At 42.6% G+C, this 25,816-nt stretch overlaps 2 protein-coding genes across 8 annotated transcripts in view; both read left to right on the top strand.

Annotated features, from left to right (window-relative positions):
- LOC144668132 (tight junction protein 2-like) overlaps positions 1-24,133 on the top strand; it is a 113,219-nt gene extending 89,086 nt beyond the window's left edge. For all 5 annotated transcript variants that reach the window (XM_078529912.1, XM_078529905.1, XM_078529898.1 and 2 more), the window contains 12 exons: positions 146-254; positions 2,260-2,482; positions 3,819-4,003; positions 5,167-5,262; positions 5,368-5,447; positions 9,540-9,750; positions 13,988-14,088; positions 15,485-15,709; positions 16,689-16,802; positions 17,860-18,231; positions 21,259-21,338; positions 23,326-24,133. In XM_078529912.1, coding sequence (XP_078386038.1) covers positions 146-254; positions 2,260-2,482; positions 3,819-4,003; positions 5,167-5,262; positions 5,368-5,447; positions 9,540-9,750; positions 13,988-14,088; positions 15,485-15,709; positions 16,689-16,802; positions 17,860-18,231; positions 21,259-21,338; positions 23,326-23,503 — 1,974 coding nt within the window. In that variant the 3' untranslated portion in view covers positions 23,504-24,133. The remainder of the gene's footprint in view (positions 1-145; positions 255-2,259; positions 2,483-3,818; positions 4,004-5,166; positions 5,263-5,367; positions 5,448-9,539; positions 9,751-13,987; positions 14,089-15,484; positions 15,710-16,688; positions 16,803-17,859; positions 18,232-21,258; positions 21,339-23,325) is intronic.
- The window catches only part of LOC144668223 (phosphatidylinositol 4-phosphate 5-kinase type-1 beta-like), a 387,051-nt gene that overhangs the window by 285,495 nt on the left and 75,740 nt on the right, over positions 1-25,816 (top strand). The window lies entirely within an intron of this gene.

Genomic DNA, 25,816 nt, shown 5'->3' with positions numbered 1-25,816 from the left:
GTGTTTGAAAAAGGTGAACTCTACCTGAAGATCCAATGACCATGTTGATGTTTGTAGCTTTTTTTAAACTTGATTTCCCTGCAGCGAGCAATTCTATAGATTACAGATTCTATAAATTACTTTATCATCTCACTCTATTGACTAGATCAATTCCATGGATTTCCGTAGCATTGTGCGGGAGGAAGCTGTCCTCTACCTTTTGGAAATCCCAAAAGGTGATGATGTGATCATTCTTGCTCAGAGTAAATATGATGGTAAGTAACTTACTGAAAGCTGTCCTCTTTTACTAAAAGAAGGTGGGACAGAGATGGATGGAAGAATTCAGTCAGGGTTTCTTGTCAACTCCAGAGTTTTTTTTTTTTTCTTCTTTCATGGGATGTAGATGTCGTGGTAAGGCCAGCATTTGTTGCCCATCCCTAATTGCCATTGAACTGAGTGGCTTGCTAGGCCATTTCAGAGGGCAACTAAGGGTCAACCACATTGCTGTGGGTATGGAGTCACCGAGTAAGGATGGCAGATTTCCTTCCCTAAAGGGCGTTAGTGAACCAGATGGGTTTTTATGACAATCTGATAGTTTCATGGTCACCATTACTGAAACTAGCATTATATTCCAGGTTTATTAATTGAATTTAAATTCCACCAGCTGCTGTGGTAGGATTTGAACCTGTGTCCCAAGAGCATTAACCTGAGCCTCTGGATTGCTTGCCCAGTGACATTACCACTTTGCCACCATTTCCTGTACCCTTTTTTAAAATATTTTAATGACCTACATTATTGAAGTGGAATTTTCTTGCTGTTATCTATTTAGGAACTGTTGGGAGGTCTTCAGAATTTCAAGCTGCCTGACATCTCATTTAAAAAGAAACTCTAGATGCTGATACTGAAACTGGTCATAATACATGGTAACAGTGATAAAACCACTCCAAAGCCCTGAATATAAGGATATTAAGACATCCATTTAATGTATTATAAATATTTGTCGTTTTTATTTTATTTTTTAAAATCCATTTGCATTATCTTCCAATTCCCTCAATTTGTCTTTGTATATTTGATTTTAGCTTTGAACTTCCTATTTTAATTTTTGATTGTTTAAAAAATAAAATGAAAATAAACGTTTGTTCATTTTTTTGGATTCTCTGCTCTTGAAGTGGAACTGCAGGCTTGAGAGTTGACTCGAGGATTTTTTTTCTTTTTTGAACTGGCCATTGTTTGAGTGCAAAGATTAATTCTGTATTTCCATCAAAGTGACCATGCATCTAATATCAACCCTTGATGGAAAATGTTCAGTTGGACAAGCGTACTCCCAAAGATTCACTCCAAGAATCTAATAACAGCTGCTACGACGAGAGAGTATATCTACTTGATTGGTTTCCATTTTTGAGGGAGTGGTTGTTTCATAAGCAGGTGATAGAAAACCTTTTTTTAAAAAAAAATTTGTTCATGGATGTCAACATCACTGGGAAGCCCGGCATTTATAGCCCTTAAGGTGGTGGTGAGTTGCCGCCTTGAACCGCTGCAGTCCATGTGGTGTAGGTACACCCACAGTGCTGTTAGGGAGGGAGTTCCAAGGTTTTGACCCAGTGACAGTGGAGGAACAACGATTTTAGTTTGAAAGCAGGCTGGTATGTGGCTTGGAGGGGATCTTGCAGGTGGTGGTGTTCCTGTGCATCTGTTGCCCTTGCCCTTCTTGATGGTAGAGATCATGGGTTTGGAAGGTGCTGTCAAAGGAGCCTTGGTGAGTTGCTGCAGTGTGTCTTTGTAAATGGTACACACTGCTGCTACTGTGCATTGGTGATGGAGGGAGTGAATGTTGAAGGTGGAGGATGGGGTGCCAATCAAGCGGGCTGCTTTATCTTGGATAGTGTTGAGCTTCTTTAAGTATCGTTGGAGCTACACTCATTCCATCGCACTCCTGACTTGTACCTTAATGGTGGACTGGTGTTGGGGAGTCAGGAGGTGAGTTAATCATTGCCAGATTCCTAGCTTTTGACCTGTTCTGATATGGCTGGTCTAGTTGAGATATCCATCTTTTTGAAGATCCTTCAAAGTTCCTCATTGTAGGCAGTTCCAATTCTCTTAGTTGTTGACGAGAGGATTGTCCAGCAGCTCATAATGTATCTGTAAATCATCATTATTTTACTGGACAATTATCTGTGCCTTTTTAATGTATTGTAACTGTAAATAAAGATAGCAACTGAAGATGGTGAAACTCAATCATTCACCTATAAATGTGACCTATTATTTTTCTCTCCCCACCAGTGTACAAAGATATTATCAGCTCTGGCCGTGGTGACTCATTCTTCATTCGGACGCACTTTGAGTATGAGAAGGAAAGTCCACAAAGCTTGAGTTTCACCCGAGGGGATGTCTTCAAGGTTTTAGACACTTTGTACAATGGCAAGCTGGGAAACTGGTTAGCAGTAAGGATTGGGCCTGACAACATCAAACATCGAGAGAAGGGAATCATTCCAAACAAAAGCAGGTAAATCTTCGAAGTGTAACATGAGTTATCAGAACAATTTTTTTAAGGAAGGGAGATGAACAGCACCAATCCGTTTGACCTTTTGTGACCTGCTCTGCCAGTCAGTAAAATCGTGGCTGATCTTCTCCCTCCTGCTCTATCCCCATATTCCTTAATTCCCTTAGTATCCAAAAATCTTTTGACCTCTGCTGTCAGTATACTCAAAGGGCAGAATTTTACGGCCCCGTTTCGGCAGGGACAGGGCCGTTATAAACCCCATTGACAACAGTGGGAATGTAAAGTCCCGCTGCCGGGAATGTAAAGTCCTGCTGCCGGGAATGATGTCTTAAAGTCTGAGCATCCACAGCGCTCTGGGTAGAGAATTCCAGAGATGCACAATCCTAAGTAAAGAAATTTATCTTCCTCTCAGGGTAAGGGGTTGGCCATTTTGGGCTAAGACGGTGAACCCCCCCCCCACCCCCCCCCAATGTTCTAGACTCTCCAGCCAGCAGCTTTTTTTCCTATGCTTCAGGATACAAGGCTGAGGGGCTGAAAAGCTATAGAGAACAGGTGGATGGTTGGGGATTTATAATGGTCAACCTCATTCACAAACATATGAAGCATTTATCTGCCGTTGTGTGCCTTCCAATTTTGAAGTTAAATTCTGTTCCCCTTTTCATTTTTTAAAAGGGAAATCTATTACAAATCCGTCTGATGGTGCTCATCTCAAGCTAGTGAATTTGCGCCTAGGCTTTTGCAACGAGACAGTGTGTGTAATGTGCTAACGTTTCTTTTGCAAAAGTTATTTGGTGTTAATTCCTCATTGCTGCATTTGTTAACTCTTCAGATAATGTGACCATTTTTCCCTTGGTTTCTGCCTGACCAGCTTTGCAGACTTTGCAAGAAATAAAAACAACAGTGTGGATGGTTCACTTGAGCCCAGGCAGCTGATAGCATGGCCGCCTGTGGCAGAGCGATGAAAACTGGGGATGCGCTGGAGGCCAGAATTGGAGGAATGCTGAGACCTCCAGAGGGTTGTAGAACTAGAGGTTATAGAGAGAGAGCTTACAAAGAGAAAGTAATTGATTTTAAACTCTCTGATCCATTGCTGTCTCTGTTTTTTAAACGTTGACATTTGGAACTTCATGGTGCAGGAGGTAATATTAATGTTTGCAAAGTTCTGTCTTTCACGTTAGCAAAAAGTTGGGAATGCCGCTATGATAAAGGTGCTGTTTTCCGATCTGTGGCCTCAATTTTGTGTTCAGTTTAAGCGTGGTGCCTAGGCTAGTTAAGAATTTCTGTGTATCTTATGAATTGGTGTAATAACTGTGTGTATTTGAAACTAATACCCTGTCAGAGCTGAGCAGATGTCCAATGTGCAGAATGTCCAGCGAGCGACCACAAGTGACCGAGGAGACTTCTGGAGGTCACGGGGTCAGCGGGCAGCAATGAAGAAGAATCTTCGGAAGAGTAGGGAGGACCTCACAGCCATACCAGTCAGCACTAAGTTTCCTGCATACGAAAGGGTCACTCTTCGAGAAGGTAAGAGAAGTTGCTGTGTTAACTGCACATCTCTTCTTATGAACAAAAAAGGTCACAGGAGTAATTAGATTTTCCAAGCCCTTCCCCCGAAAAATGAGCTTTTACATGCTTTTCAATTAAAAATAGAGCATTTTTGGTTTTAATCAGAAATAGTTTGGGGGAAAATAAAAGTGAAGTAGCATGTGTAAATAGTCCAACTTCAGAATATAGACTGTGTTACATGTGTACCGTTAGCTGCAGCCTCACATCTTTTCATTCAAGGTGCATAAAGGAAGGCTATTTGCATTCTATGCAAATATGCAGCCAATGAAGCACTTTTGAAGGATAGCCACTGTTGAAATGTAGGAAATGCAGCAGACAGCAAGATCCCACAAAAGGCAATGTGACGATGACCAGACAATCTGTTTTTTGTCATGTTGGTTGAGAGATAAATATTGGTCAGGACACTGGGGGGAGAACTCTCCTGCTCTTCCTTGAAATAGTGGCCGTGGGATCTTTTACATCAGCCTGAGGGAGTAGATTGGGCCCCTGAATCAGGCCCAAGAGGCTTGAGCACATTATCTTTACGATGCTCCCAGTGCCTCTGAGGGAGTGCTATACTTGTGGAGGTGTGGTCTTCTAGATGAGATGTTAAACCCTGGTCCTCAGCAGAGCATAGAGGATCCCATGACACTATTTCAACAAAGAGCAAGGGAATTATCCCTGGTATCTTGGCCAATATTTATTCCCCCAACCAACATCACTAAAACAGATTATCTAGGCTTTATTTTGTTGGAGCTTGCTGTGTGCAAATTGGCTGCTGTGTTTTCTACGTTACAACAGTGACTAACACTTCCAAAAAGTACACGATTGGCTGTAAAGTGCTTTGAGAACATCTTGTGGTCGTGAATGGTGCTATAAAAATGAAAAAGCAAAATACTGCAGATGCTGGAAATCTGAAATAAAACCAGAAAATGCTGGAAATACTCATGCCTGGCAGCATCTGTGGAAAGAGTTAACGTTTCAGGTCAATGAAATGGAAGTTTGTTTGTTCTGGACTTGGTTTTGAGTTCTAACTTTTTTACATTTGCAGTAAAATTCTTGCCAAAGAGCACAGCATTTTATGTAGCTCTGGATGCTTCAGCAATGCACTTGGTATCAATTTGCGCATTCTTTTTTTTAAGCTGGCTTTATGAGACCTGTGGTTCTCTTTGGGCCCATCGCTGACATCGCTACAGAGAAACTGGCAACAGAATTACCCGATGGCTACAAAACTGCCAGTAAGTAAACTAGCCACATAAATGTATTTGACAGTAGTCTGTACATGTTTTGACTGTGCACCCAGAGAAGTCAAACCAACTCGATTGTAAACTTTAATGTTTTAGAAACCGAGCCCAGGGATGCAGGCACTGAAAAGTCATCTGGTGTAGTTCGACTGAACACAGTCAGACAGATCATTGAAGAGGTAAGGATAATTGGGCAACTGCTTGCACTTATATAACGCCTTTGACATAGCAAAACGAGACAGCGGGAAGACCAGTGGTGGTGTGATGAAAATCAGAGGTGCTCAAGAGGACAGAATTGGAGGAATATGGAGATCTAGGAGGCTTGTAAGGATGGGGGAGGTTGCAAAGTTAACACGTATATTGCACTGAAGTACTAAATCAACTGTTATGATCCCAGCTGATATTACTGCTGGACACAGCAGATCCCAGACTGAAACCTGGCTTGATGAATCCTAACTTTTTTTCTTTGAAACCTTGGAGGAAAGTTGCTGAGCAAATTCACAGGAGTCTACTGAAACTTTTAACTCTCAAAATATTTATTAGAACAAGAAAAATGAACTATATTACACCAGACAGTAATGTTGGAAAGATCTCAAAACAAACACAAGATGATTCAATTTCCCTACTTTTCTTTATTCAGCAATATCTCTACAGACACACACAAACCATTCAAGAGTTACCACTGGCTTGCCACAAAGGTTCCTTGCTTGGGACTGGCACATGTGTGAACGGTTTTCTTTTGGTGGATTCTTCAGCATTCACTTGATGCTTCTCACCCAACTCGTATCTTCCCAAGATACCGAAAAATAACAGCACTCTAACCTCGCTCTTTCAGTAGCAATACCGCTAAACTGTTCACGTTACTGAGTCCTGTAACTGGCTATTCAGTTAACTCTTGTCCCACCGGCCTTGTACTTTCCTCCGAGATGATAAATCCCTGTCTTCACTCTCTGACACACACTGAACTCTTCCTTGTCTTTCTCTGACACTTGACCACTGTTGCTAGGCAGTAGTCCAGTTTTTTTTTCTACTTTGTTTTTTCCCCCCCCAAGATCATTAAACTTCTAACCCCTTTTTAACCCATTTCTTTAACTTCAGGGAGGCACCCAGGCTCATGCCAAGCTTACACGAAACTGAAACCCTTTTTACCTTCCTTAACACGCACACAAATATAATTTTAAGTTGATTACATATATACATTGTTCCTAACACAGCAAAATAGTCAAGTGCACTATCTTCTCAAACATTTTTTTTTGTGATATGCGTGGGAATATGAGTGCTGGCCAGGCCAGCATTTATTGCCAATCCCTAATTGTCCTAGAAAGTGGTGGTGAGCCAGCACCTTAAACCGCTGTGATCTGTGTGGTGTAGGTACACCCACATTACTGTTAGGGAGGGAGTTCCAGGATTTTGATCCAGTGACAGTGAAGTTCCAAGTTGAGATGGTGTGTGTGTGTGGCTTGGAGAAGAACTTCCAGGTGGTGGTGTCCCCATGCATCTGCTGCCCTTGTCCTTCTAGGTGGTATAAAGGTCATGGGTTTTGGAGGTTGCTGTCGAATGAGCCTTTGGTGAGTTGCTGCAGTGCATCTTGCAGTTGCTCCCTGCTGCCACTGTGCACTGGCAGTGTAAGAAATAAGTGATTGTTTTTAAGTTGGTGGATGGGGTGCAGATCAAGTGGGTTGCTTTTTCCTGGATGGTGTTGAGAAGCTTGTGTTACTGCTCAGCTTGTATTAAATGGCTCCTGGGGTAAAAGTTAATTTGTATACAATTTGTATTCAGTGTTCACTGCTGCATTGCATAGATGTTGGTGCAGAAACTGTTAAACAAATTGCCTGCTTACTCTTTTACTACTGTTGCCATTTCTTTTTGTTTAAAACAGGTGGTCCCTGTGTGGGTGTGTGTGTGTAGTTGGAAGCATGGGGAGAAGGTGGGGGGGGGAGGGGGAGGAGGTACTTGGCTTAAGATAGGGGGAGACTTGCAGTTTCCAGCTTCCCCATGACTTCTATTTCTCTTGACACTGATAGATGAGGTTAGAAGCAATGAATTACTGACCTGCGTGTTTTAGATGTCATTCATTGAGCTGAATAATGCTTTCTAACAGTTCTATAAAAAGATCCTGTCTATATTTTAGACTTGGTAAATCTCCTGTGCCAGTTTCAATTACTCATTTTATAAACACACTAGGATTTCATTTCTATCAAGCAGATTAGTCGGTTAAACCAGGAGAGAGGGAGGAAAGGCAACCATAAAGAAAAAAAGACTTGAATTTATATGGCACCTTTCACCTCAGGATGCCCCAAAGAGCTTTAGAGCTAAGGAAGTACTTCGTGAAGCATTGTATTTTTACTCAGCAAGTTGTCATCATCTGGAATGCACTGCTGACAGGGTGGTGGAAGCAGATTCATTACTAACTTTCAAAGAGGAATTGATTATCCACTTAATTTTATTTGTTCATGGGATGTGGGTGTTACTGTCTAGGCCAGAATTTATTGCCCATTCCTAATTGCTGTTGAGAAGGTGGTGGTGAGCTGCCTCCTTGAACCGCTGCAGTCCATGTGGTGTAGGTATACCCACAGTGCTGTTAGGGAGGGAGTTCCAGGATTTTGACCCAGCGATAGTGAAGGAACTGCGATATATTTCCAATTAAGGATGGTGTGAGACTTGGAGGGGAACATCCAGGTGGCGGTGTTCCCATCTATCTGCTGCCCTTGTCCTTCTAGATGGTAGCGGTCGTAGGTTTGGAAGGTGCTGTCTAAGGAGCCTTGGTGAGTTCCTGCAATGCATCCTGTAGGTGGTACACACTGCTGCCACTGTGCGTCGAGACAATGTTTGTGGAAGGGGTGCCAGTCAAAGAAGGTTGCTTGTCCTGGATGGCGTTGAGCTTCGAGTGTTGTTGGAGCCACAATCATCTAACCTAGCTCTTAAGAGCCACCACAGGCCTGATGGACTGAGTGACCTTCCGTGGTGCAATTTCTAGGGATTGCTACGACATGCCCATCTCTCAAATTGGTTGTACAATGTTATGGGCTTGGGTGAGCGATGGTGGAAGGACAGTTTATCTGCCTGATAACCACATTACCCACCTCTGTGGTACTGTTTATCCTGTCAATTTAGCAGGTGTAAATCTAGTGGATGCTGGTTCTGCTCCAAATAGATGTCCCCTGCTGGAATCTTGCCACGAAAGACATCTTGAGATATGTATGCTCAAATCATTGAAAGCGGCAGTGCAAGTTAAGAAAGTGGTTAAAAAGGCATACAAGTGTTGGGCTTTATAAGTAAAGGCATAGAGTACAAAAGCAAGGAAGTTATGATTCACCTTTTATAAAACACTGGTTCGGCCTCAACTCAAATTGTGTACAATTCTGCCACACTTTAGGAAGGATGTCTGGAATAGGAGAGGGTGCAGAACAGCTTCAGGAGAATGGCTCCAGGGATGGGAAACTTCATTTATGTAGATTCGAGGAGCTGGGGCTCTTCTCCTCCTTAATGGAAGAGATGGTTAAGAGGAGATTTGATAGAGCTACTCAAATTCATGAGGGGTGTGGACAAAGCAGATAGGGAGAACATCTAATTGGCAAAAGGATTGAGAACCAGAGGGCACAAATTTAGTGAATAGCAAAAAAAACCAAAGCTGACACCAGGCAACCCGTTTTTTTTCACACAGCAGGCAGTTAGGACCTGGACTGCACTGTCCGAGTGTGGTGGAGGCAGATACAACCCTGGCTTTCAAAGGGAAATTGGATAAGCTCCTGCGAGAGAATTTGGGGAAAGATTGGGTTAATGGGACTAGCTGAGTTGCTGTTAGAGAGCTGGCATGGACATCAGGGGGGAACGGCCTGCTTCTGTGCTATAACCATTCTATGATTCTATTTGCTCCCCACCACTAATTTGCAAGATTTTGGCCTCTTATTAAGAGATTTACTTGAAAGGTTGTTACTTTAGACAGCAAAAATAAGCTACTCGTCATTCTCTTTGCAAAGAATAGGAATAATCTCTCACAGGGTAGTGGAAAACTGGAACTCTTCCTCCAAAATGCTGAGGCTGGGAGCCAGTTAGAAATGTCAAAACTGAGTTGAGTAGATTTTTGTTGGGTAAGGGTTACAAGGCAGGTAGATAGAGTTAAAATACAGATCAGCCATGATCTGGTGGAATGGTGGAACTGGCTTAGGGGGAGCTTAATGGCCTGCCTCTTATCTTGTCACCAAGGAGACTTTTTTTGTTTGTCCGTAGTGCACTTCTGAGTTTTGTTGTTGTCTACCTCCCATGAACAGGGCAAGCATGCGTTGTTGGACGTAACACCAAAGGCTGTGGATCTGCTGAACTACACCCAATGGTACCCCATTGTCATCTTCTTCAACCCAGACAGCAAGCAAGGTGTTAAAACAATGAGACAGCGACTGAATGCAGGATCTACCAAGAGTTCCAAGAAACTCTATGATCAGGCTGTCAAGCTAAGGAAGAGCTGTCCTCACCTTTTTACAGGTAAGAAACATCAGTTCAATGATGGAGCATAGAATAAAAACAGCAGAAAAGGAGGCTGTTCAGTCCATCATGCCTGTACCAGCTCTTTGAAACAGCTATCCAATTAGTCCTTCCACAGCACCTTCCAAACCTGAGCTAGGCTGGATGAATGCAGCTCCAACAACACAAAAAGCTCAACACCATCCAGGACAAAGCAGTCCGGTTGATTGGCACCCCTTCCACAAATATTAATTCCCTCCACCACCGACGCACAGTGCAAGATGCACTGTAGCAACTCACCAAGGCTCCTTCGACAGCACCTTCCAAACCCACAACTGCTACCACTTAGAAGGACGAGGGCAGCAGATTCATGGGAACACCACCACCTGGAAGTTCCCCTCCAAGCCACTCACCATCCTGACTTGGAAATATATCGCCGTTCCTTCACTGTCGCTGGGTCAAAATCCTAGAACTCCCACCCTAACAGCACTGTACCTACACCACATGGACTGCAGCGGTTCAAGGAGGCAATTAGGGATGGGTAATAAATGTTGGCCTAGCCAGCGATGCCCACATCCCGTGAAAGAATGCATTTTTTAAAAAATGTCCCACTCCCCCTGCTCTTTCCCCAGAGCCCTGCAAATATATTTCCTTGACCACATAATGGAATCAAAGTTATTACACTATTCATTTGCCAATTGGACTCTTGAACAAAGGTAAGCAATGGAACATTCATTTGAAAAGGATTTAGGGGAGCTCTCACTGGTGTCCTGGCCAATATTTATTGCTGAATCAATAACTAAAACAAATGATCTAGTTATTTATTTCATTGCTGTTTGTGGGCGCTTGACTTACTTTTGATACAGTGACTTTAATGTATTTCACTGGCTATAAAGTGCTTTGGGACATCTGGAAGTTATAAAAGTCACCACATAAATGTAAATTCTTTAGATATTTTTATAGCCACCTTCTATGCATTGATAAAATGCAGAGAGACACATGCTCACCTCCTAGGCAGTGGACATTTTAAAAAATTCATTCACGGGCTTCACTGGCTGGACCGGCTTTTATTACCCATCTCTAATTGCCCTTGAGAAGGTGGTGGTGAGCTACCTTCTTGAACCGCTGCAGTCCATGTGATGTGGGTACACCCACAGTGCTGTTAGGGAGGGAGTTCCAGGACTTTGACCCAGCGACAGTGAAGGAACGGCGATATATTTCCAAGTCAGGATGGTGAGTGACTTGGAGGGGAACTTGCAGGTGTGGTGTTCCCATCTATCTGCTGCCCTTGTCCTTCTAGATGGTAGTGGTCGTGGGTTTTAAAGGGGTTTATAGCAACTAACTTATTTTGGCCTTCATCTCAGACCTGCCAACCTGCTGGAATCAAAGTAACCCCAACTCATATTAGCAGAAGTAAGGGGTGGCATAATAGATTAAATCAACACTGGTTTGCAGAATCCAATATTATATTGCACTTGTATTTGTACAAATCTGTAAGTTACTGTCCTGCTGAATTCCAAACTTGCACAACTATGGTATCAACAACAACGTTTATATAGCACCTGTAACATAAAATATCCTGAGATGCTTCACGGGAGTATTTTCGGCCAAAAATTGACACTGAGCTACATTAAGAGACATTGGGGCAGGCAACTAAAATCATAGTCAGAAAGGTAGGTCACAGAAGAGTCACAAGAAATAGGAGCAGGAGTCGACTGCATGGCTCATCGAGCCTGCTCCGCCATTCAGTACGATCATGGCTGATCTTGGGCTTCACTTCCATTTATGAGTCTGAAAGGAGGAGAGATTCAGGGAGGGAATGCCAGAGGTTAGGGCCCAGGCAGCTGAAGGCCTGGTCACCAATGGAGGAACAATTCAAATTGGGAATGTCCAAGAGGCCATAACTGGAGGAGCACCGATCTCTGAGGGTTGTAGGATTGCAGGAGGCTACAGAGATGGGGAGGGGTGCGGCCATGAAGGGATTTGAATACAATAGATATAATGGTGAAACCACAGATTGGGTGGAGAAGTTACTCGAGCTAAATCTTTAAGGCCAGAGCTTCCTACTTGCACAGCATTTCATTGCAGTATTTGTTAAACACTCAGTCAAGCTTTGTAAATGCACTTGGTTTCAGCATCATCAGAAATATTAAATGGAAGGTGGTAAGATCAAAGTGGGTATACCTTGCAATAACATATTTCTGATGAGTTTTAAGAAAAGCTATTCAAATATACCAAGAATGAATCTAATAGAAAGAAAGACTTAGATTTATGCACACCTTTCATAATCTCAGTATGCTCCAATGTACTTTACAGACATTGATGTACTTTTGAAAAGTAGTTACTGTTGTAATATAGGAAATACAGAAGCCCATTTAAGCATGGCAAGCTCCCGTAAACCTCAATGTGATAATGACCGAAGGGATAAGCATCGGTCAAGACACAAGGGAGAACTCCCTTGCTGCTCTTGAAAATAATGGCCCTAGGGCTTAATTTTTACATCCACCTGAGAGGGCATGGGAGCCCTTGGTTTTGACAGCACCTGAGACATTGCAGCACTCAATTCAGTACTGAGAGCGTCGGCCTGCATTATGTGCTCAAATCTTGAACGGAACTTGAACCCACAAAACTTTAGCACCATCACAATTGTCGCAATCATAAAGGTTGTCATGAGATACCTGCCTGTGATGAATCACCAGCTGTGTGCATTACCTGTTGTTAAATTAGTTGGGTTTTTTTTAAAATGCATTTTTATGATCTGTATGTTGCAGTGGGATGGCAATTAAAAAATTGTAGAGCTCCATTTTCTTTTTACGTATTTCAGTGCTGATTTATACTACACTATTTTCTTCAGTCTTTTCTATGGTTCCTACATTCTCAGTAACTTTGTAAGTTGTGTCAGTGGGTCTCGCCTCTACGCCACAAGGCTCCAGGTTAAAGTACCATGCCAGGACTCTAGCATAAAAATCTAGATTGACACTCCAGTGCACGACTGAGGGAGGGCTGCACTGTCATAGGTGTCATTTTCTTTGGATGAGACATTTAACTGAGGCCCCTTCTGCCTGCTCTGATGGATGTAAAAAATCCTGTGGCACTAAGTTGAAGAAGAGCAGGGGGGTTGTCCCCAGTGTTCTGGCCGATATTTGTCCCTCCGTCAATATCCCCAAAACAGATTTTCTGGTCGTTATCACCGTTGCTGTCTGTGGGAGCTTGTTGTGTGCAAATTGGCTGCCACATTTCCAACGTTACAACAGCGACTACACTTTAAAGGTAACGTTGGCTGTAGAGAGCTTTGAGATGTTCAGTGGTTATGAAAAGCGCTATATAAATGCAAGTCTGTCTCTTTTTTAAACCTACTTGAGGTCATAACATAAAAAGAGCAAGTTTGGAGCTCTTGTGGATTAGAGGTTTTGCAGAAACTCTGATTTTAAATTAAAATATTATTATCCACGTCATTCTGTGGGCTGGATTATAGGGACCACTGTGGGTGGGAAAGTTAGTGAGTGGACCTGAAAAATAGTGCCATGCCATCACCATGCCCACCTTTGCCCTCATAATTTAACAACAAGCAGAGCGGGAATCATCAGGTGAGCCGCCTGCCCATGGCCCAATTGAAGCCCTTAAATGGGCAATTAGTGTCCATTTAGTGGCGTTGGGATGAGGCCCTTGAGATTTAACGGACAGTGCCCAACATGTATCCTGGCAGGTTTGACCCTGCGATCTGGTCAGTAATATAAAAAGAAAGTGGGCGGGGGGTGCGTGCCTCCTTTCCAAGCCCCTGGTGCCAATTGGGGACCCCCAACCCTCTCAATTTTCCCTCACCACGTCCATCATCCGCTTTCTCTCCTCCTCCCCCCCCCCTAATGCAGAGCTCGCCCTCAGTGTAGAATCCAGCCCTGTGTACAAGGGTAACTTTGCATGAGACTCTTGCAGTGTAACAGAGGAGAGGCGGAGCTGAGGACTCGTTTAATCCTGATGTCAATTTGCTGTGTTATAAGGGTGGGAGGTGTATAAATGCCAGCATAGACCATTTGGGCCAAATGGCCTGTTTGTGCTGTGAATTCTATGCTGCTTTTGTACTCGCCTGAAGGTTTGCGTAGAGCTGCTAATGTGATTGCAATATAAATTAAAGTGGATTTTCAAGTGTATCTAGGCTTTGCTTAGTACCAAATTTTCTTTTTCTCTCAGTAATTGCAATTGCTTCCAAATTCTTATATGGAGAAGGAGAACTTTTTATTTCTGTTTTTAAATATTACAGAGACAATTGATCTGAATTCCTCCCATGATGGTTGGTATGGATTGCTAAAGGATCTGATAAAAGATCACCAGGCTTCTACTGTTTGGGTTTCAGAAGGCAAGGTATGTATTGGATGAGTCTCTCATTGCACAGCTTGTTCAAACGCCATTTTTTAAAAATTAGGCTAATTGTAACTTCCTATGGATGTTAATGATTATGCAGTGTGATCAATCCCTGATCCCAACTGCAGTTTCATCAAAAACGGATGTTTAGTCAGTGCGCTGTTTTGTTCGTTATTGAGCCAAAAACGTCTCTCTTGGTTCTTTCTTTCTATAATATTTATTGAAGATCTTGAACTGTGCTAGTCAGTAATTAACACATTTGTGTTGCAAAAGAATGACCGCATTTAAGAAGATGTACAGGCTGCTCCACTTAAGAGAAAATTCGATAAGAGTAAGTCATGTTCTGTGTTTTTTTTCTTTTCCTCCACCATGTACCCATCCATCCATTTAGATGAAACTACACTTCAATTAAGTGCAAGTGTCTTGATTTTTTTCTCCCCAATACACTCTAGTGACCTTAGCTAATCTTGCACTTTTTTTTCCCCTATAACCTTTCTCATGAATTAACCAAAGTCATACTTAAAAAAAACCTCCCAAAAGTATTAATAGTTCATAGTTTAAAAACTGTGTTTCATAGTTTAGGATTTTCCCAATGGGCTATCCAAGTTTGCTTTATTAACTGCACCACACTCTACAGGTTATTCCAGTTAATAGCAATTAGTTAGCGCCACATTGAAATTGGAGAAGCTGATGAGCCATTGAACTGTATTAGTCCTGGTTGTCGTTGTATATTCTTGGTATAGTGATCCTATTTTCAAATCATTTGGATTGTTTGAAGAGTTTGCACACAACTATTTGAAATTGCCTATGGTGCTGAACACAGCAGCTTGTGTTCTGGAACAGAGACCAGCATTTTAATCAGCTCTGATGCTTGGGATTTACAAATCAACAAACAAGTCAAAAAGATTTTCTGTGCTCTAATGTACCGATTTATACAAAAATGACAAGATCAGATTATGATCAACATTTTTTTTGGTTTTGTTGGGAAAATCCTACTTGCTCTTAAGAGGAACTGATCAAATTTTAACCTTTTCCCACCCAGAACATTACCAAACCAGACTTTTTACTCACATTGGAGAAAACTAAGATATCCTGAAATCCCTGGGGGATAATTGGAAGAATCCCACATCCTCTTAAGAGGAAGTATGATTGTAAATCTTCCCTCCCTATCCTCTCCTTTCACCAACCCCTTGCTGCTCCCCCTCTCCCTGCCCCTGCCCGCACACCTCCCCCCCCCCCCCCCCCCCCCGCCCCCCTCCCCGAGCAGCCAAAGTTGTTGATCTGTGCTCCCTTTTGGGGGTAGGGAATGGACATTTCTCAGATATCTGGGTGGGAAATTTTTTTTTTTTTTTTTTGTTTCAGTGTAATGCTTTACCTTGCCCTATTTTTAATTTAGGCAGATGGACTAGGAGATGAAGACCTACAGATGCCTGATGACCGCATGTCCTATCTGTCGGCCATGGGAGCTGACTACCTTAGCTGTGACAGTCGGCTGATGAGCGACTATGATGATACAGATACAGAGGGCGGAGCCTATACAGACAATGAGCTGGATGAGCCAATCAATGAGCCTCATGTCTCTTCTGTTGCGAGATCATCGGAGCCAGTACAGGTAGAAGAGGTGAGAGCAACACAATCGGGATGTGTATTAACCTTCAAACATGAAGGGTGCTCTGTACTTTGTTTATACATAGCCTGTTTCTGTAGCCTGTTTTCTGTGCTGTGAATTCTATTCGGACCAAATGTTGGTGTTCATGCTCCATGCGAGCCTCCTCCCACTTCTTTTCATCTCACCTCATCAACATATCCTTCTATTCCTTTCTCCCTCATATGATTATCCAGCTTCCCCTTAAACACATCATTGCTCTTCATTTCCTCATCTCCAAGTAGTAACGAATTACACAGTCTTCCCCCAACCTAAGTGAGGAAGTTTCTCCTGAAATACTGACTGAATTTATTGGTGACCATCTTGCATTTGTGACCCCAGTTTTAGATTCTCCAAACTTACCCTATGGACATATGACCTAGCCGGATTTGCCTGGTGCACTGAGGATTCTTGACGTTTTTTTTTATTTACAGAAATAGAAGACGTTTATTGATTTGTAAAATCCTGTGTATGTACATATGTATGAATTGGGAGTAGGCCATTCCACCCCTCTGCCATTTGATAAGATCGTGGTTGATCTGATTGTGGTCTCAACTCTACTTTCCTGTTTACCCATATTCAGTAACCCAGCCTCCACTGCTGTCTGGGGAAGAGAATTCCACAAACTAACAGCCCTCTGAAAGAAAACAAATTCTCCTTATCTCTGTCTTAAATGGGAGACTCCTTATTTTTAAACTGAGTCCCCTAGTTCTAGACTCTCCCACTCTCAAGTCCCCTATTGGACTTTTATTGCACAAGATTGAAGTTGTGCAAAGTGGTAGTGTTGTAGTTGCAATGATTCATACTACTGAGATTGGGCTACTGGAAGTTGTTGAGTTTTATAAATGTTAATCTCTTTATTATGATAGCTTTTGTGGAATCACTCGTTTACATTCATATTGGCCAGAATTGTGCACAAAAACCTTACCCTGGCAACAATCGGTTTTGTTTTCAGCGGAAACAGAGTCCAGAACCAGCTGTGGCGAGAGGACAGATGAGGAGAGCCGGCAGCAGGGAAGTCCTAAGAGATTCCAGCCCCCCTCCAGATTTTAAACCTGAACCACCAAAGGTAATGGGTGCTATTCATTATTTGACCCTGTACAAGATCGCCTCCTTGCATTTGTTATACTGAGAGAATTTCTAAGCAGAATCCAGCACCTTGGTGCTTGCTGACCTAGTCTGACAACCTCCCAATTTTAAATTGATTGCCCTTTTCAAATCCCTTCAAGGCCTCCTCACTCCCTATTTCTGGAACCTCTTCCAGACTTACAATCCTCAAGAGCTCTGCGCTCTTCCGATTCTGACGCCTTTGCTTGTCGCTGATTTTAATCACTCCTCCATTGGTTTGGGCCTTCAGCTCTGGAATTCCCACCCTAAATGTCTCCACCTCTCTTTCTCCCCTTTTAATATGCTTCTTAAAACCTACCTCCTTTAGAGCAGGTGACCAAACACTTGGTCAAATGTCTCCTTATGCGGCTCAGTGTCAGTTTTTTGTCTGTTGCCCCGTAAAAGCGTTTTGGGATGTTGTAGAACAATTTCTATTTATGTAGTGCTATTAATGTAATAAAAATCCCAAAACACTTCACAGGAATGTTTTTTATAAAGCAAAATTTGACACTGAACTACAAATGGAGATACTAGGACAGGCGACCAAAGCCTTGGTCGATAGGTAGATTTTAAGCAGCACCTTGGAGGATAGAGACACAGGATTCCAGAGCTCAGGGCCCAACAGCATGGCCATCAATGGTGGGAAGGCATGTGATATAGGTTGGAAGGTAGGAGAGGTAACAAGCTTAAATTTAACCCCTCCAGCGTTCCACCCTACCACAGACCTTTTTTTTTAATTCTTTCTCCCCTCTCCTTTCCCTACCTCTGTACTTGTTTAAAATCTGTTACATCTTAAACTTTTCTGATGCAATGTCATCAACCTGAATTGTTTGTGTTTATCTCTGCACAGACCTGCCAAGTATTTCTAGAATTTCCCAATTATTGCCTTGCTCTTTTTTTAAGGATCTTGGTGTGCTTAAACTTTTGAAGTGAAATGAAAACTGGAAAATGTCACAACTGAATGTCATAAGCAATTGTATCGGATTTAACATGCGTAATATTCTCTGTATCCCATAAAGCCAAAAGCTGAAGTGTACTCGTACGTAAAAGAGCAGCCACGGCAGTATCATGATTCCAATCGTGGGTACGATTCTCGATACAGCAGCCCGAGCCCTGGGAGCAGCGAGCACTCTCGTGGTCAGGAGGTCCCACCCTCCAAGCCACAGCCCCCTCCTGTGGCTTCAAAACCCACTTTTGGGGTTCGGACAGCGATCAAACCACCTGCTCCAGCCACGCAGCCCCCCGGTGAAGACGAAGGGGAGGAGACCGAGGAATTGGGCGACGGCAGCAAGCAGCAGTCAGTGCTGGGCAAAGTGAAAATATTTGAGAAACTGGATCACAAAGCTCGGGCACAGCGGCTGCAAGAACTGCAGGAAGCACAGAACGCAAGAGTAAGGCAGTCCTAACACCATTTTAAGATCATGACATAAGAAATGGGAGCAGGCCATTCGGCCCCTCAGACCTGTCCTGCCATTCAGTAAGATCATGGTTGATCTGACTGTGGGCTTAACTCCACTTTTCTGTCTGTCCCCCATAACATTTGACGCCCTTGTAGATCAAAAATCATCTGTCTAATTCAGCCTTGAATATGTTCGATGACCGGCCTCCACTGTTCTTTGATGTGGAAAATTCCAAAGACACGCAATCCCCTGGAGATGGAAGAATTTCTTCTCATCAGGGGAGATGTTGGCATAGTGGGAATCTCACTGAACTGGTAATCCAGAGGCCCAGGCTAACCTTCGGGGGACATGGGTTCAAATCCCACCATGGCAGCTGGTGGAGTTAAATTCAATTAATAAAATCTACAATTTAAAGCTAGTCCCAGTAATGGTGACCATGATTGTCGTAAAAGCCCATCTGGTTCACTAATGTCCTTTAGGGAAGGAAATCTGCCGTCCTTGCCTGGTCTGGCCTACATGTGACTCCGGACCCCAAGCAATGTGGTTCACTCTTAAATGCTCTCTGAAATAGCCTAGCAAGCCACTCAGTTAGGGATAAGCAACAAATACTGGCCTTGCCAGTAACACTGTCATCCCATGAATGAATAAAATCTTCAATGGGAGACCCCTTATTTTTAAACCCTAATCTTGGATTCTCCTTGGGGAGGGGAAACACCCTCTGTGTCTAAGGCACAGAACGTGTTCCCTCATTCAAATTCACTGCCCCTTTCTCCCAGAATATCAGCAGCAATGGTCTGTTGTGATCTACATTCCTGTTTTAATCGCTCCTCCAATGGCAACTGTACCTACAGCTGCCTTGGGCCTAAGCTCTGTAATTCCCACCTTTTAAACCTCTCCATCCCTCTACCCACTCTTTTTATTTCCTAGTTTCTTTTTAAGACGCTGCCTCGAGCCTATTTCATTGACCAAGCTTTTGCTCACTTGTCCTAATACCTCCTTGTGTGACACAGTGTCAAATTGTGTCTGAGAATTGCTTCTGTAAAATGCCTTTAAGGATGCTTTGCTACATTAAAGGTGTTATATAAATGCAAGTTGTTGATACAACCTGCCTGAATTTTTTTCCTTTTACCGATCCCAATGGAGTGAAAATCCAATGGGTTCCATCAAACGCAGTGGCTCATTCCACTCGATAGCCACTCTGGGGTGGGGGGTGGGGGCCGAGGGAACTAAAATCTACCTCAACATTACTTAATTAATGGAATGACCATTCAGTCATTCAATTAGCAATCTTCTACAAAATGAGCAAAGGGTGTTGAACAAAACCTTTGAAATTACATCACTTGTGAAAACTAGAATCCACTTAACGTGCAAGAGACCTGAAAATTGTTCATGAAGCTCTTGCAATTAATGAGGAATGGTCATTGAAGCATAAGCATTTAATACTGTTTGATTTAACTCCGCCTTATCACCAGTTGCCTTGTTTAACTGGAGTATTGGTCCAGTTCTGGGTGCCACACTTTTAGAAGGATGTGAAGGCATTGGAGAGGGTGCAGAAAAGATTCATAAGAATGGTTCCAGGGATGAGGAACTTCAGTTATATAGATAGATTGGAGAAGTGGGGACTGCTTTCCACGGGGATGAGAAGATTTGATAGAGGTATTCAAAATCATGAGGGGTCTGGACAGAGTAGATAGGGGAAAAACTGTTCCCCATTGATGGAAGAATTGAGAACAAGAGGGCACAGATTTAAGGTAATTGGCAAAAAAAAGCAATGGAGACATGAGGAGAAACATTTTTGCACAGCGTGTGGTTGGATCTGGAACGCCCTGCCTGAATGTGGTGGAGGCAGGTTCAAACGAGACGTTCAAGAGGGAATTGGATTATTACCTGAAAAGGAAGAAAGTGCATGGTTACAGGGAGAAGGCAGAGGTATGGCATGAGGTGCATTGCTCATTTAAAGAGCCAGTGCAGACACAAGGGGCCAAATGGCCGCCTCCTGTGCTGTAACAATTCTGTGAACCCCATTGTAACTTAATGGTGCAAAAATAACTAGCCTTTATTTTCATGTTTTTTTAAGCTTAACCAATGGCACATTAACAATAGTCTAGTACAGAGATTTTTCTCTCCCCCTGAAGGTTCTATCCCTTTTTGGTTAGAGCAGTAACTCCACAGGGAATTATTGCTCTGTCCCTCATGGCTAGAATTGGAAGCTGCCAAGAGGAGATTAGTTATGCCTGAGCTCCCCTGAAGGTCAAACCTGAGCTTAATGTGTGGTCTTGTAGTACAAAACTGACAGTTGAACTTTGCTGATCTCGTCCAATGCGTTTTGCACTCAAGGTCAGTTGTTTGGGGGCAGGTTCTTAGTGTTGAATTTGTGTGTTTTAGAGATTACTTAAACAAGGGCTTCCTTATTTATAAACTTGTTGATTGTCTGCGCTCCTTTCCATGTCACCAAGTTTAAGATAATCGGCAAAAGAGCCAGACGGGAGATGAAGATTTTTTTTTTACGCCGCAAGTTGTTCTGACCTGAAATGTTCCGCCTGAAATGGCGGTGAAATCGGGTTCAACATCAGGAAGAAATTGGATAAATAATTGAAGGAGGAAAAAAATTTGCAGGGTTACTGGGAAAGAGCAGGGGAGTGGGATTAATTGGGATAGCTCTTTCAAGGAGCCAGCACAGGCACGATGGGCCGAATGGCTGCCCCTGTGGTTGTGTGATTCTATAAAGCGAAGAACAAGTTTCACTCCATAGAAAAAAATCTCCTGGAGATTGTGAAAAGTTTTAAGACGAACTTTCATGAAAGAATTTTTTATTTTTGCAGTACAATATTGTCCTCTTGAGATTTATATAAATGTTTATATTTCTTTTTATTAGGGATTGTGCACTCATTTTACTGTCTCTCTCTCCCCAGCTCCCTCCCCCACTCTTAAGTGTTATTTAGATCGCTTCTGTGAATTGGATGCAGACAGTCCCAGTGGCTGAGTTTAACAAGATAAATTCTTTGTTTCTGTTTACAGCTGGAGCTAGCACAGAGAAACACAGACATCTATGCAGTTCCTGTAAAACTACCTAAAGCTGAACATCCCCAACTCCAAAGGTAAAACTATGTGCCACACTTCATTTTTCAGAACAAAAGAAGAGGAGGCCATTCGGCCCTTTGAGTCCCATCTGCTGTTCAGTTAGATCATGGTTGATCTGTACCCTAACTTTATTTATATGCCTTAGTTTTGTAACCTATAAATTATAATCTTGAAATTTTCAATTGACCCCCAGCCTCAACAGCTGTTTGGGAGTGGGAGTTCCAGATTTCTACTCCCCCTTTGTGTGAAGAAGTGCTTCCTGACATCACCCCTGAACGGCCTAGATCGAATTTTAAGGTTATGCCCCTTTGTTCTGGACTCTCCTCCTCCACCAGAGGAAATAAGGTAGAGAGAAACTATCAAATCCCCCGTTATTAATCAATCATCTTAAACACCAGAGGAGGATTGAATCGCTGCTTATAATGATTAAAGAAGTTGACGGGGTAGATACAGGGAAACTGTTCCCTCTGGTGGGGACGTCCAAAACAAGGGGGCAGAACCTTTAAAATTAGAACACGGCTGTTCAGGAGGGAAAGCGAGGGTCACTTCACGCAGAGTGTAGCTTTTAAAAGAAAAATTAGATCTTTGTCTCGACCTGTGAATGCTAGCAGTCAATTAAAGCTTCTGGGGCTGAGATTTTAGTTTTGTAGGGGTATTCAGGAATGGGATTGAAAGGTGGGTAAATGGAGTTGAGGTACAGACCAGCCATGATCTAAATAAAGTGCAGAACAGGCTTGAGAATCTGAATGGCCTCCGTCTCTCTCTCTCTTTGAGTTCTGACAAAAACTGGAAATCGGTCATACCGCAATGTGATTACTTAGTCACTGTGGTTTGATTGTAAGTTCTCCTGACTTGCATTCTACCATTATTTGTTTTATATATTGGTAAGAATTTCTTTTTAAGTCCAGTGTCTCGAACTTTGCCTATTCTGCTATCGTCCCAGGTGGGAAGGGCTGGGTGAGGTTAATGTTCTGTGCTGGCTGAAGCAGGTTCCTCTGTGGCAGCGAGATGACTGGTTTTTCTCCCTCAAATCCCTAAACTGGAGATTTCAGCCTTTGGGAAGGCACTCCACCTAGTGGCCCAATCGAAAGCCAATTCGCCATGAAAGTGGATGATAAACTTTGTCTGAAGGTTGAATTTGGATTCTTAGTCCACCACTGCTGCTAGTTTTCCCATTTTTAACTCCATGTAGAATGTACAAGGAGGCCATTCGGCCCAGCTGGCCCATGCTGCTCCAAATGAGTCACCCCTCAAACCAAACCTATCCCTGAGTTTATCTAACTTTCTCTCTTGCCTGCGGCTGTGGAATACATCGGAGTGTCACGCAAAACTGAAAAGCTGCTTCATAAACCAGCCCTGCACTCAAGATTGCTGGAGCATCGCGATTGGACAATTCCTCTCGTGTTTTTTTCCCCCTCCCCCACTTTCTGCAGCCATGTAAACTCCTGGGAGAGTTGAGAAGACTTACATTTATATAGCACTTTTCAAGGTCTCCCCAGTGTCCCAAAGTGCCTGACAGCCAATGAAGTACTTTTGAAGCATAGTCACAAATCTACAGATAAATCAGATTTTTAAAATTTTATTTTCCCCTCCTTCTGGCTGGTCATGAACATGCATGTGCCTGGGAAGGGAGAGCAGATAGAACATTATTGAATGAAAGAAAGAACTTGTGTTTCTATAGCACCTTTCACTACCTCAGGACATCCCGAAGCACTTACAGTGATTGGAAATACTACTTTCCTGGTGCAGTTACTGTTTTAATGTAAGGGCAAAAATTTGAGCTGGCCTATAGCCAAGAAAATGGAGGGGAAAGGGAGATTAATGAGTGAAATCAACACTGGGTGGGGGTGGGGGGGGGAAGGCGGTTAAATATTTTTAATCTGGTAGTTTTTTTTCTCCGTGCCACAGGTGACTGTTGAATGGGCAGCATCCGTTTAGTTTTTATTTTTTTTCAGGCTTTGATCATCTTAACTGAAAATATTGTTTTCTTCTTCTAAAATCTAGGCCTCCCGAACCCCAGATGCCCCCATCGCAATCCTATCACGACCCCAGTGGAGCCACTTACAGCGACGAGGATGAGGAGCAGGAGCAGTATCGCAGACAACTAGCCGACCATTCGAAACGTGGTTACTACGCTCAACATGCTTCACCGCCGACCAAATACAGGGACACCGAATTGTAGAAAGCAATATTTTGTAATCCAGAATTTTTTTTTAAAAACTGAAATAGATAAAAGAAAAATAAGCTGGAAATGGACAGCAGGTCCGTTAGTGCCTGAATTTTCAGCTGCTGATTGACTCGCTATGTATTTGTGGCAGCATTTTTACTTTAATAGGACTGTGTGGAATAACAAACTTTTATACTTTGCAAATGCTATTCTAACTGCCTTTACTGGTGTTTTTTTTTTGGTCATTCGATTGAAGTTTTTTAATGTTACAATTCAAGATAAAGAGCAAATTATAATAAAGTATATGAACTGGCCAGGCACTCTAAGTAATTAGAGTTCTGAACAGTAACACAAGTGCCTTTTTCTCCCCCCTTTTTTTATTCTGAACAAAAAAGATGTAATTGGTGATGGTAACGACACTGGATTTTGGTTTAATTTGAGTTGATTTATTTCACTGACTGATCAACCATTATGGTATAAAGCTCTTGTAGGGACCAGAGGAAAAAATGTCTAATTTTTGTATTGCCTTTGTAAGTGGTGTGAGAGTGTGTGCGCATTTCGCGCACAGAATGTGTTTTTTTTGTCTCCTAACCTATTGAAGCGGATTTGGTTTTAAACTGATCAAATAAAATAAATTGTATTTAAGTGCCACTATTGTTATCCTTCTAAATTGCCAAGACCATGGGATGCAGATGGATCTTAAATTCCTGGTTTTGGACGGTTCAATGTATTTCATCACCTCTTGCCTGTTTAAAATTTACCGCAGTATATAAAAGGAAATACTTGCCTTTATATAGCACGTCAGGACATCCTAAAACACTTTATAGTCAATAAAATACAACATTGAATTTACTTCAAAAGTAACAGAGGAAACATGGCAGCCAACTTGCATGCACAAGTCATTGGAAATATCACTTAGTAAAATGCTAGGCGACAGATCAGATTTGTGGGTTGAGTGTGTTTTAAAATATGCTGAACTTTAAAGTCTAATGGTTAAACTGCCCACTGTTCGACTCCCCAAGTTAACTCCATTTACCAGATGAAAATATTCTTCCCCAACTCATGCCCAGTTATCACTCAGTTTCTGGTTCAGAATGAGGTTTTGTTGTAAAGCTGTTGAATGTCTCAGTTCTACACAATCGAACTAACGCTCCTCATTGTACTGACGTTTCCCATATCTATCTCCGTCTCCCTCTGCACCTGGTTATGGAGCAACTGGATTGATTTATATTCATATGGATCTGGCTGCTATTGGCCACCTGGCTGAAATAAGGACAAAAACAGAAACAGAAATACCTGGAAAAACTCAGCAGGTCTGGCCTTGAAGGGTCATGAGGATTCGAAACGTCAACTGTGCTCTCCTCCGCCGATGCTGCCAGACCAGCTGAGTTTTTCGAGGTATTTCTGTTTCTGTTTTTGTTTTGGATTTCCAGCGTCCGCAGTTTTTTGCTTTTATGGCTGAAATAAGGAACCTGTGTAAAGAATACTGATCGTAAAACCACAGGGAACCACTTTTAATGATTTGACAGCTATTGTTCTCCATGCCATTAGAGTTATATTGGTGGATTTCTGTAAATATTTTATCGCCCATTCTTTCACCTAGAATGGGTAGTAAAATCATGTCACAGATCGGGGACATGTGTGTTTTTAAATATAAATGTAAAGTTGCTTAAGCAGGATCATTCCAACCCAGCAAGTAACCTCCCCCTCAGCCTATTCCCAAGCAGCTATGCAATGTTGAGGGGACTCTCTTCATTAAGCTACACCAGCTCACCAATAACCCTCTCCCCAACACTCTGGACTGTGTCAGAAATATTAAGACCTCATCAAAGCCATGATCCAGAAATGGAAGCTGGACGAGAGAAGAGAATTGGCTGCACTCAACATCAAGGAGCCATTTCCTAGTGACTGGGATGTACTTAAAAAACCTGATGAGTTGCTGAATGCTTTTTTTTCTCTGGTAATTGCAGCCCAGAAGATTTGAATCCTATAGTCTCTATACTCTGAGTGTCAGCCATGGCTCTGTTGGTAGCACACACTCCTCTGAGTGAGAAGGTTGTGTTCAAGTCCCATCCCAGAAACCTGCGTATAAAAATCAAGGCTGACACTCCGCTGAATGCCAGTACTGAGGGAGCCTGAAATGTCAAGAGATGCCAACTTTCAGATAAGATGTTGAATCCAAACCTAACAAAGATTGCTCGAGTACACCTCCATAGCAAAAAAGGCTCTTCCTTAAGATAAAAGCAAAGAACTGCGGATGCTGGAAATCCAAAACAGAAACAGAAATACCTGGAAAAACTCAGCAGGTCTGGCAGCATCGGTGGAGAA

Source organism: Cetorhinus maximus, chromosome 2, assembly GCF_964194155.1.
Source record: "Cetorhinus maximus chromosome 2, sCetMax3.hap1.1, whole genome shotgun sequence".
In the NCBI taxonomy this organism is placed as follows: domain Eukaryota; kingdom Metazoa; phylum Chordata; class Chondrichthyes; order Lamniformes; family Cetorhinidae; genus Cetorhinus; species Cetorhinus maximus.
The sequence above is the reverse complement of the archived record's forward strand: the minus strand, read 5'-3'. Positions and strand labels throughout refer to the sequence as shown.